The sequence below is a fragment of the Sander vitreus genome, chromosome 16, assembly GCF_031162955.1.
Source record: "Sander vitreus isolate 19-12246 chromosome 16, sanVit1, whole genome shotgun sequence".
Taxonomy (NCBI): domain Eukaryota; kingdom Metazoa; phylum Chordata; class Actinopteri; order Perciformes; family Percidae; genus Sander; species Sander vitreus.
The window spans coordinates 29,140,131-29,152,253 of NC_135870.1; the positions used below are offsets into that span (position 1 = coordinate 29,140,131).

The 12,123-nt window shown below is 42.2% G+C and overlaps 1 protein-coding gene across 1 annotated transcript in view; it reads left to right on the forward strand.

Annotated features, from left to right (window-relative positions):
- Positions 1 to 5,270: 5,270 nt before the first annotated feature.
- The window catches only part of dcc (DCC netrin 1 receptor), a 304,524-nt gene continuing 297,671 nt past the window's right edge, over positions 5,271 to 12,123 (forward strand). The window contains exon 1 of the mRNA XM_078271664.1: positions 5,271 to 5,575. Coding sequence (XP_078127790.1) covers positions 5,446 to 5,575 — 130 coding nt within the window. The 5' untranslated portion in view covers positions 5,271 to 5,445. The remainder of the gene's footprint in view (positions 5,576 to 12,123) is intronic.

The window sequence follows — 12,123 nt, forward strand, 5'->3', positions numbered from 1 at the left end:
TTCAGAGGAAAGGACCTCTCAACCCTCAAACACATTTGCTTGTTACCTCTCTCCTCCAGTGATTTCCTCACATCTCTCCCGTGCCTCCTCGGTGGGAGGAACTAATGCGAGGAAGGGAGGCAAGTGGAGGACTCAAGGAGGCAATTTAAGCAACATGAGACCAGCTACTGACCTGTCAATCAGGACAGACGCTAAACCATGGCACTGTGGACTTTAAAATATACCTGAACTTGTTTTTGACCCTCTCACTGTGTGTTTTCCCTTTTTAATTTGAACATTTTGCTAGTCTCATAAAAAAAAAGACACAAGACCGATGAGGGACATAACCAAAATATGACTAGACCATGTGAAAGAAAATAATCTATGTGTGAACAATGGAGACACTAAAACTAGACAAGACAAATAAAACAAACAAGTAGAAAGAAAGAAATTGCATTTTGGCACACTGCATGTTGAGGGTGTTGATTGGCAGTTTATTGTGAGGATTGCGCGTGCGTGCGTGCACTCGTGGGTGCGTGAGTGCATGTGTGTGTGTGTGTGTGTGTGTGTGTGTGTGTGTGTGTGTGTGTGTGTGTGTGTGTGTGGACAAAGGGAAATGATTTGGGGGAACTGGAACAGGCAAAGAGAAAAGTGCAACGGTTACAAATAGATAAGCAATAAAAAAAAGGGGCCAAAAACAAAACTCACAGTGACAAATAAAACTCGTAGGAAAACAGCAAATAAAAATAAATAAAACTAGCTTAAAGAGACAAATAAATGAACAAATAACATATCTTGCTTCTTCCTTCTTCCCCCTTTTCCTCATCTCCCCTCTCTTTTACTTCAGTTAGTCTTTCAAAATTCTTTGGTGCAGGGGTTACCATCCTTCCTTCCAACTTTCCCCCTTTAGCGTGATCGCTGCGTCATTGCAACCATAAACAACACTGGCTTGACCGCGTCATCCTCTCCAGCTCCTTCTAACCCTCGTCAAAAATGTTCACATCTGGTTCCAAAAAACCAAGGTGGGGCACCCAAATCGCCAAACTTAAACCTACATTGTGTAATTTTTTGAGTTGATTCTTAGCAAAAAAAACTTTGTTCTTTCACAAATATGTACTCATTCATGTGTAATTACTTCCACCAACTAATCAAAGTATTCTCATAAGCGTAGAATCTGACATTCAGAATCATTCAGAATACATACGGGCGAGTCGCTCAAATGACGATTGGCATGTTGCGCCTCCATCTTTAAAATACATTAGCCAAAGAGGGACATACATCCGCATTTCGCGCTTTTACACTCAGTGGCACGGTGACGAATGCCAGGGGGAGATTACTCGCCAGTGAAGCGAAAAAGAGAATGAAAACGACAACGCGACAGGCAAAGCAACAAGACCAAAGTTAATATTGGAGTTGCTAGAACAGCTGCCTGTAAACGATGGAGATGCTAAGAGCTAATTTCTGGTTCGGTCACCGTAGGAGGAAGGGCTAGAAAGTAATATTCAGTTGGTTATCATATACAATTTCACCGCTAGATGGGAGAAATCCTTACACAATGTAGCTTTAAAGCTTCAAAACAGCAGTCCCCAAACCGATGGGTGATGTAATTGATGCTGCGTCCATTATTTTTATAGTCTATGAGTTTATCATACCTTGAGCTTTGATTAAGAACAGGGGTTTAACTGTTGACCTGAACTCCGTTTGAGCCATCCACATATGATAGACGACTCGTGCAAGCCAATCATAGACCGTTGATGTGGTTAATTCAGTATGAGGGATACACTAGTCTTGCATTGCCAGACCTTCCTCCACAGCGCTGCAGATGAAGGTCTGGCTAGTCCACCCAGCATTCAGCGATGGGAGAAAAACGTGATCTGGTTTATTCAAAACGCTGGACCGAGCAACGGTGCCTCTGTGAAATAGCCTCGGGAAGGAACTTGTTCTGAGAAAACTCAGATTGGGCAGATAGTCTAGCTAGCTGTCTGGATTTACCCTGCAGAGATCTGAGGAGCAGTTAACCATAGTCCTCATAAATCCACCTGAGTTTAGAACGCCAACACAAAGAATAAGGAAGGTGTTATCTGGCCGTAATGAGGGACATCAGGTAAAATTTCCTGTACTTGTTTTAATTTCCTTCTTTTCTGTGATGGCCCTGCCTCAGTATCAGCCATAACTACAGCAGATAACTTCTGAAATGAAATTGAAATACAATTAGGCCTGTACAAAGAAATCTCCTGCTACCTTTTACCTGCATACTAACTAACACAGGCTTTTCTGGTGTTCAGCCAAAATCTGTGACCCATCACAATATGTGCCCTGTAGCGCCGTCTACCTGCTGTAAATCATTTTGTGACTTTGCGAGTGAAATCTGACCCCTGCAAAGGCATTATTAAAAACTATGTAAAAATAGCGTTCTTTTCACTGTTAGTCTCGTTTGCTGTTACAAGTCATTCATGTTCATCAGATGGAACATTACACAGTAGCCTACAACGGTAGCCTACCCAGCTTCAAAAAAGAATGTTACTGTGACATTTCAAGTGTACGATGTGAACGATTACCTGAAAGCTGATAGAAAACGGAGCGATGACCTGGAGGCCGAGAAAGCACAGACCGACAGAACGACTCAGCCCATGTTAACCACGGCATTCGAGAAGGTGAAATCCCTGTGGACAGTGTGGTTTACCGGCTCGTAGCATGCAGCTAAAGACACAGAGTAACGTTAGCTTACCAGCTGGTAGCCTGCAGCTTGAATATTCCAAACACCTTGGTCACTGCCAGAGTCAGAGATGACGGAGAAGTCACCAGTTTGGCAACATTTTGCCTTCCCTGTGAGTGAGTATACAAACAATGAAAGCATGTGGGCTCTGATGGGACTCTATGGTGCCTTCAGGTACACTCATTCAACTAATGGTGCATTTAATTGGGCCACTACAAAAACTGAGAAACTCAAACTGTTCATAAATGTGTTTGATTGAATTTCGGCTCATTCAAAGTTAGTGTGATGAAGATGGTTCAGTATTTTTTATAATGAGATTTATTTGTTTACCTCGCGCAAAAGAAAACAACAAACATCGGCCAAATAAAAATTCTACGCATCGGTTTCGGCTGAGAAATTTGCAATAGGTGCATCCCTATTCAGTATACAGTTGTATGGGAGTCTTAGAGGAAGTTGAAAGAATCCTTGATAGAGTTCTAGATGTCGCTGAGGATCAACTTTTCTAATTTTCATAATACAGGATTGATTGGACATCTTTACCTTCCTTTTTTGTAAAAACAGACATGGCATATTCATCATATTCCCCGAGGTAGGTGGTGTCTAATTATTTCTTTCTAGCTAGCAGCATGGCTTTATGCAACACATTCTCACTCTCCCATCGCGTAAAATACAGCATTTGGTGTCATGTGCCTTTGGTGCTGGGAATCTTGGCATCCTTTGGCGTTTGCTATTCACGCTAAAAGTCGTGACTCTTGACATCACTTTTGGGTTTGGACATACTGACTGACATGCGGCACAGGAACCGGACAGTTAGGTCTAGGAAAAGATTGTGGGTGGGGTTATAAAATGTTTAAAACGTTTGAGTGACATGCCTAAGCGTCCATATTTTACAAGTTGGGAGTGAGAACAGGTTGCTTTATGGACAGCAATGTCGGTCTGTCAGGTCAATTTGGAATATTTCAACAATTATTAGATGAACTGCCATGGAATTTTGTACAGACATTTATGGTCCCCAGAGGATGAATCCTGACTTTGGTGATCCTTTGACTTTTCATCTGGCACCATCATAAGGTCAACATTTCAATTTGTCCAGTACTTTGTTTTATGAGCAAATACGTGCAAAACTAATGTTAATGAACATATCTAATGGTAAGTCCAAATTATGAGACAATAAGTAAAAAAATATTGACATTCTCAGTCAAACGTGATAAAGGCCTACTGAGTCAAATGTTTTACTTAGGTCTACTATATAGGACTATAAGCCTCACAATTCTAAATCAAAACAAAGAAAGATAAGAAATGCATGTTGACTGTATTTAGTAAGACAAATTTGATAGTCAAAACTTTCAGTTTACATAAAAACGACAAACTTAGTCGAAATGTTGATTTACTATTTTATTTAGTCTTAGCATCTCACAGCATTGATTGAATGTGAACATTTTCGTAATTCCTAACATTTCATCTTTCTTTATTTTCTTGGCGGAAAAGGGCTTCCATACACATCAATTCAAGATCCAAGATTTTTATTTGCCATTTGTGCATACACAAAACCATCCAAGGACATAGGAATTCTTGTGCAGGTTCTTTGAGTCAAGTAAAAACAGTTAAGAGCAAAGAAAAGCACACCGACTAAAATAGAAAAGGATTGTGCAAGGTAAATAAAATAAGACAAAAAAACTTAGATACTATACAAAAGAGTGCCAAAAAAATATAACAAATTATAAATACTGTAACTGGAGTATGAGTACTACTGTAAACCAGGAGCTTGTAAACATAGAGTTGAAGTAATACATATATACAGGTTATAAACACTATCCTAAGGGGATAATGGGTCTGTGGCAACTATGGGGGATATTGCATTGTCAAATAAGGCTATACAAGAAATAACAAATCTGCCTATAGCCTTAGCTGGTGCTGATAAGTGTTTTCTCCCATCTGTAATTAAAGTGTTAAAGTTCCTGGTGTAACCAGAGAGGGCAGGAGAGTTCAGCTAATGTCTCCCCGCCGCTCTGCCTCCTCTGCCGGGCTCCAGCTTCCACTCCACCCCGCTCTGCTCCAGCTCCGGGCTTTAGCTCCAGCCTCTGTAGATCAGAAGCTCTGTACTCTGCCTATGCCTCTCTACCTCCTCTCTCTCTCTCTCAGCAGCTGTATAGACCTATAGAGAAAAGAGAGAGAGAGAGAGAGTGGGTTCGACTCGCTCCCTCCACACTCCTCCGCCTCTTCCGACCCTCTCCATCCGTTCTCCCCGACAGACGGAGCAGACCTCCGGGAAGGAAGCGTGGATTTTTTTTTTTAACCCTCCTTTGCATCTGTGTGAATGGGAATCAGCTGCACCGGGCAGGAGTGATGGAGACTCTGCCTTCATAGTTACTGGAACTTATTTCTCATCCCAAAAAGAAGGAACTAACCGCGCGTGTGTGTGTCTTGTTTGGGATTTTCCTTTTCTTTCCTTTTCTTTCTTTTTTTGGGGGGGAATCAAGCCCGATCGGGGAGGTTTATTTTGGGGGAGAGGAGAGGCTGTTTTACCCCCCCCCCCCTCTCTCTCTCTCTTTCTCTCCTCCCTTAACATCATCCTCCTGCTTCACCAACCTGAGTTTCTTTTTTTTTGATAATTGACTGTTGGATTCTGTGGAGGATTTAAGAAGAAGAAGAAAAAATAAAATAAAATAAAATAAACAGCAGCAGGATTTGCTGTTGGGTGTTCGTTGCTGTGTTTTCCCTCGGGCTCGTTGGGACTGGAGCCGGGCAGCATGGAGCTGGGTTTGGTTGGATGTAGGGGTGATGTTTGGGAGGTGCTGGTGCGGAGAAGGAGGAGGAGGACAGGGGGATTCTACCTGCTGCTGCTCTGCTGGCTTCTGGCTGCTCACACCACAGCGCACGGTGAGTGGAAAATAAAAAGAAGAATGATAGCCCATATGCGTGATTTTTGCCTCCATCCCGTAGAGAGAGAGAGAGAGAGAGAGAGTGTGTGTGTGTGTGTGTGTGTGTGTGTGTGTGTGTGTGTGTGTGTGTGTGTGTGTGTGTGTGTGTGTGTGTGTGTGTGTGTGTTGCGGGTTGCCGCAGACCAAACGAGAATTGACACATTTGTTGCGTGTCCCCAGTCGGCTGCTGTTTAAAAAAAACCATGGCTGTAAAATCGGGGAAGGTTCGGGTCTGGCCACGTTGAACTGGGCTTAATACTGTGTGTGATCAGGCTGTAGGCTGCACCGTTTGACTGGCTTTAAATGGATTTCACTGGGCTTCAGCAGGTTTCAGCGGCTCTGGTCATGGGTTAGGCTTTTGCTTTGTACACACACACACACACACACACACACACACACACACAAATGCTGGGTTGTTTCTGTATGGCTGGGCTGATTATGCTGGGTCATAATTCTGGGATTTGGGGGGGGTACCAAGGCAAATGAGACACTAACCCAGTGAATGGGCAATACGTAACCCAGCAATGGAGTTCATTTCAATCACTATGTTGGGGTCTAATGAAATAACTCAGCATTTGCGTTGAATTGGGTTAGCCCAGCACATGGGTCACTCCAACCCAGCGCGTGTTCTGTCCCATAGATGATCAGCAGTTGGGTTACAATTGGGTTATTTTTTAACCCAACGTTGTTAAGAGTGTAGCAGGTGTTAGTGAATCTTACTGGATTTTTAGTGCAGTTTTACCGAAAAATAACGGATTCAATGGGAGTGATTAGGTTAAGACTGCTGGTCTGTTTTTAACCAGGTTTGGCTTTGCTTTACTTGGTTTGATTTGGGTTTTTGATTTCTGCTATAGTCTGATCTCGGGTTTTGTGGATTTAAAGGTGCCGTAGGTAGGATTGTGAAGATCCAGGACTTAGCCAAAGAATTTGAACATCGACAACTTCTCAGTCCCTACCCCCTTTTTCTGCTAAAGCCCAAAACGGTCTCCTAAGACCCTCCCCCCACAAGGGAGAATGAATGTGTGTGCATGAGCAGTGATTGACACGCAGTTAGACTTCTGATCATGTGTTATGCAGCGGATCAAAGCAGGGTGTTTTTTTTATTACTAAATTTGACCATTTTACTATATTTTGTATTTCATGAAGCTGTGCCAGGCTTTTCTTGGAGCTGTGTCATGTGTCAGGCTGCTGCTGTGAGCACGTTGTAGTGAATGGTTCAGGGTGTTGCTGCTATGTCACCCTCAGTGTCTGCCAGCATAAAAGGGTTTACAGGGACAGATCAGGTTGGACTTTTCTCTTCTTTTAATATATTTGATTTGACTGGTTTGAATGGATTTGACTGGGCTTCAGCAGGCTTCAGTGGGTCTAATCATGTGCATTAAGCAGGTATTGAACCGATTCTTTGCTGCCTTCAGTTGCTCTGAGGAGGTTTTGGTCTGTCTGACTGGCTTTTCCCAGGTTTTGCTCGGTTTTTTTACCAGGTTTGTTCAGGCTTTTACTATTTGATGGTGATTCACCATACTGCTCCTGCTTTGATCATGTGCTCAGCTGCAGGTTTAAGAATACATTAGTGAATCTTACTGCTGTTTTACCTTCAGCTTCTCTTAAAACCGCTCCGGATTAGGCTGCTGATTTCAGACAGATAGGCCTAGAGTATTTTAATAATCCCAAAGGGAGGTTACTCTCCAGTCAATTCATATATATATATATATATATATATATATAGTCCACATTAAATACCAAAAATCATTGTTTAAGGTTTATTGTTTTACAGATCTGAGAGCTGCTGGGCGGACTCCCTCTCTCTCTCTCTGTGAGTCTCCTGCTGTCAATAAATTATGTCCAAACACTTTAATTAAGCTAATTGGTAACACACACACACACACACACACACACACACACACACACACACACACACAGAGTGAAGACTGCTCAGCTGATCCAGCAGTTATTGTGTGTGTGTGTGCGTGTGCGTGCGTTTGTGTGTGCGTGCGTGTGTGTGTGTGTGCATGTGTGGGTGTGTGTGTGTGTGTGCATGTGTGCGTGCGTGCGTGCGTGCATGGTTTATATCCTTCAGCAGCTAAGCTGAACACACATACACACTCCTCCTCTTCCCTCATTCATGAAACTTTCACAGATTCAGAAATGTTACTAAATAGTGGACAATGTCTTTTTCAGAAGCAGCTCACTTTCACATGTGTGTTCAGGTGCTCTGTTTCTGTGTCTGGTTCAAACTAGAGAGCGAGCAGTCTGCAGGTTATTTCACAGAAGACTTCCTCTACTTTACTTCAGGGAGAGCTAATCAGTACTGTAGGTAGAGTCATTTCTGGTTGGAATGAAAACCTGCAGGCTGTTGATTTACCATGGCACATGATCACCTGGCCGCCCAGCTAAAGGCTTAGTCACACCAGCATTAAAAAGGAGAATATCTGCGACTAAATCAATTGATTCTAATTGTGCTGCGTTTAACAGAGAGCCAGAGAGTTAAAAATGGAAAAAAGCCATGGTAGCTTATTAATTGCACCATCCACTTTGGTGTAGTCTGCCAGATCTTTGCCAGATCTTCCTCCACAGTGCTGTGGAGGAGGGTCTGGCAAGTCCAAACAGCATTTTGGGAACGGGAGAAAAACGTGCTCTGGTTTATTGGCATTCCTTTAAACCAATCACAATCGCCATGGGCAGCGCTGAGCGCCGGGCTGAGGCACAGTGTCGCTGGAAAACAGCCTTGAGAAGGAACTTGTTTTGGTGGAACGTGTACGTTGAAAAGTTGTTTTAGTCGTGCAACAGAAAACTCAGATTGGACAGGAGTCGATGGTACAAATATGTTGTGTGAATAAACTGTGTAAAGATATTGTCCCGTTCACGACCGAGTTAGCTTGCTAACTGGAGGTTAGTAGGGAAGTAACAACACACTCAACTCAAGATTCGATACAAGTCACAATTTTAAGTTCACAATACGACGTCACGATTCTTTAACAGAATGCGTTTCAGATAAATGACTGGAAAATATTCCTTGATTTATATAAACTGTGCGAAACAAAAGATGTGTCTTCTTATCAAAGGTGTACTGAAATTAATTTTTATTTTAAATAATGAAATAAAAAATGAACAATTCGATTTTTAAAACAAATCCCACATCAAAATAACTAAATGAATAGAAAATTACACATTTATATAGATTTATATAGATTTTTAACCGATTCACGATGGATAACAGGTGTGTGTTTCAATTAGAGCAATTACAGGTTCACATTAGCTTATTGGAGATACATCGACATTGGTGTATGTGTTGGCCGATAAGTAACGGAAGTTTGCGGCACAGTAATTGACACATGTTGGGTCCAGGTAGGTTTTCAAAGGGTCTGTTTCCTTTGAAAAATTACACATCAACCTTGCACTCATTGCAACCTAGCATATCCCTCATTCTCTGCTGCAGGTGTTATTTCACCTGCATTTATAGACACAAGGATAATTGCCATTATTTTCTTAGGTTAAGTTAGACTGACCTCATGCCAAGCGAACAAGGCAGGATCATTTCACAACTGGATGTGAAAAAGTCCCATTCCCTTCATAATTGAAATGAATGAGTCTTACTCCTTGAGAAGAAAAGATGTTGAGAAGAAAGTACCCTTAGTAAGTAGAGGTGGGGGAAAACATCAATTACTGTTCTTATCGACTACTCAAACCGCTTTAACATACTACAGGAACCATTCACACGCTGTGGCCGAGGCTGCCATACAAGGTGCCACCTGCTCCTCAGATAAACATTCACACACATTTACAATCCGATGGCACAGCATCGGGGGCAACTTGGGGTTCAATGTCTTGCCCAAGGACACTTCGACATGGGACCAGGGATTGAACCACCAACCTTCCGATTGGCAGGCGACCGCTCTACCACTGAGTCACAGCCACCCACATAGTTTTGTTTTTTCCATGGCAATACATGCATACATGGATACATGGAGGAGAGCCAGTACCAGCAGCATGGACACAACACACCCAGGACACTGTCTGTTTGTCCCCTTACCATCTGGGAAAAAAAACACTGAACTATCAATACCTGGACTAACAGACTGAGGAATAGCTTCTTCCGCAACAACCCGTTCTCACTCCCAACTCGTAAAATACTGACGCTTGGTCAGTGTCTCTCAGCATCGAATACCGAGGCACAAATGACCATTTAACATCTGTATGGAATGCACCAGGCAGAGCAGCAGCTCGACGTGGCGTGGCGCTGTAAGATGACATAGTATTAAGAGCCACAACAGTAGCGAGTAGTATGAAAGTACGAAAATCTGCGTAAGGTGGTAGGTTGGGGTGGTGGATAGGTCAAACAACACAGGACTTTCACCCAGGAGACCGGGGTTTGTGTCACTGAAACATACATTTTGTAACCCCACCCACAATCTTTTCCAAACCTAACAGTCCCCTTCTTGTGTCGCATGTCAGTTAAACGTAGGTCCCGACCCAGAACGTCAAAAAGTGATGCCAAGAGTCCCTACCAAGCGCGTCTGAATATGACACCAAATGGCTAGACGCGATTCCCGAGAGCGTCAAATAGTGACACCTGGCACCTGACCAAGCTTCGCTTTCTGACTCAATGGAATTGAGAATGTGTTGTCCCCAGAGCTGCAGCCTCCATCAACCCTACCTTCCCTCTCCCTCCCCACAAACACACACAAATACAACCTGTAGCTGCTAAGGACAACTGTCACAAACTGAAAGCACTCTAAAAACTCTGCAACTCTGCAAAGGCTCATATGGGCACTATGTGCAATGCCTTTTTTTATATTGCATGTGCTTTTATGTTTTTATTATTATGTTTTTATGTATTCACTGCTGCTGCACTGATTGCCACCAACTTAATTTTGAGGTGCATTTGGTACTAGATTAATAAAATCAATTGTTTTTTTTGAGTGCACTAGATGGTGCAGTTGAGTTTAGGGACATTGGAAGTTGGAGAAAGGTAATACATTACAATATATTGCAGAATATCACAACATGTTCAAAATCACAACAATAATAACAGTAAGCATTGTGATAATATTGCATTGTGGGGCATCTGGTAATTCCCACCCCTATGAATAAGCTAAAGAAAATGCTCAGAAAGTAAACCTAACACAGCATATTGTGAAAAAATTTTTTAAAACTCTATGTAGTTCCTTATCCTGCTAGGATGTTTTAGCCTCCGCCCAAATGAAGATGGACAGAGGGTTTGAGGAAGTGAAACAGAGGGGAATACATCATCTTTGTTTTCGTTTTGGCTCATTATGTTTAGATTAGGTTATTAGATTATTCCCAATGCGCTTTAACCTCCATGATTCATCATTAAACTCGACACACTGCCAGTGAACCTGACAGAGCAGAGAGTTCTTCTGCAGCATCGTCTTAACATTTAAAACTGTCACACGTTCCAGGAAACCACGTACCTTTCTGTACCCTCCTTTGACTTCATGGAGTCACATATAGCCCAGAGCCGTTTTGCAGTGTTGTGAATTATTCATATCCACTACAAATCTTATGTTGATCTGAGCAATAGTAGGTGGTTGAATTGTTTGTGGAAACAATTAACAAGGCCAATAGTGTAGGGACATGCTAACATCAGCATGCTACAATGCTCACAATGACAACGATCACATGCTGATGTTAAGCAAGTATAATGTTTACCATGTTCACTAACTTAGTTTAGTGTGTCAGCATGCTAAACACAAAAAAAATGAACTAAACAAAGTACAGCTGAGGCTGATGGGGTTGCGTCTAGATGGTAACCGTAGATGTGCAAAAACTCTCGTGAGACTCGCTGCCCAAAGATCCTAATCCTGTCCCTTTCCTAACCATAACTATTCTTGTTCAGTGTCTTACCTCAATCATCTAACCTCAACCATTCAAGGCCAATGCCTAACCTTAACCATTTGAGGCCAATGCCTAAGCTCAACCAGCTAATCTTAAACATTCTTGGTTAATGCCTAACCTCAACCATCTACCTTAACTATTCAAGGTCAATGCCAAAACACAACCATTTGAAAGTAAATGCCTAACCTCAACCAATTAACCTCAACTATTTGAGGTCAATGCCTAATCTCCTTAACGACCAAATCTTAACCATTTGAGGTAAATGCCTAACCTAAACCATCTAACCTTAACCAATTGAGGTCAATGCCTAACCTCAACCATCTAACCTTAACCAATTGAGGTCAATGCCTAACGTCAACCATCTAATCCATTCAAGGTCAATGCCTAACCTCAACCATTTGAGGCCAATGCATAACCTCAATCATCTAACCTTAACCATTCAAGGTCAATGCCTAACCTTTAACCATCTTGAGAGAGTTTTGCAAATCTTCAGTTACCATTTAGACATGGCTGGCTGATGGGAAGGCTATTCATTTTGCAGGTTTTTGGTCTTAAACCAGAGTATTGGCAAACCCATTTTTTTGGGATCACCAAAGTTATTACAATTTATCCTAAGGTGAACATGAATGTTTGTACCACATTTAATGCAAA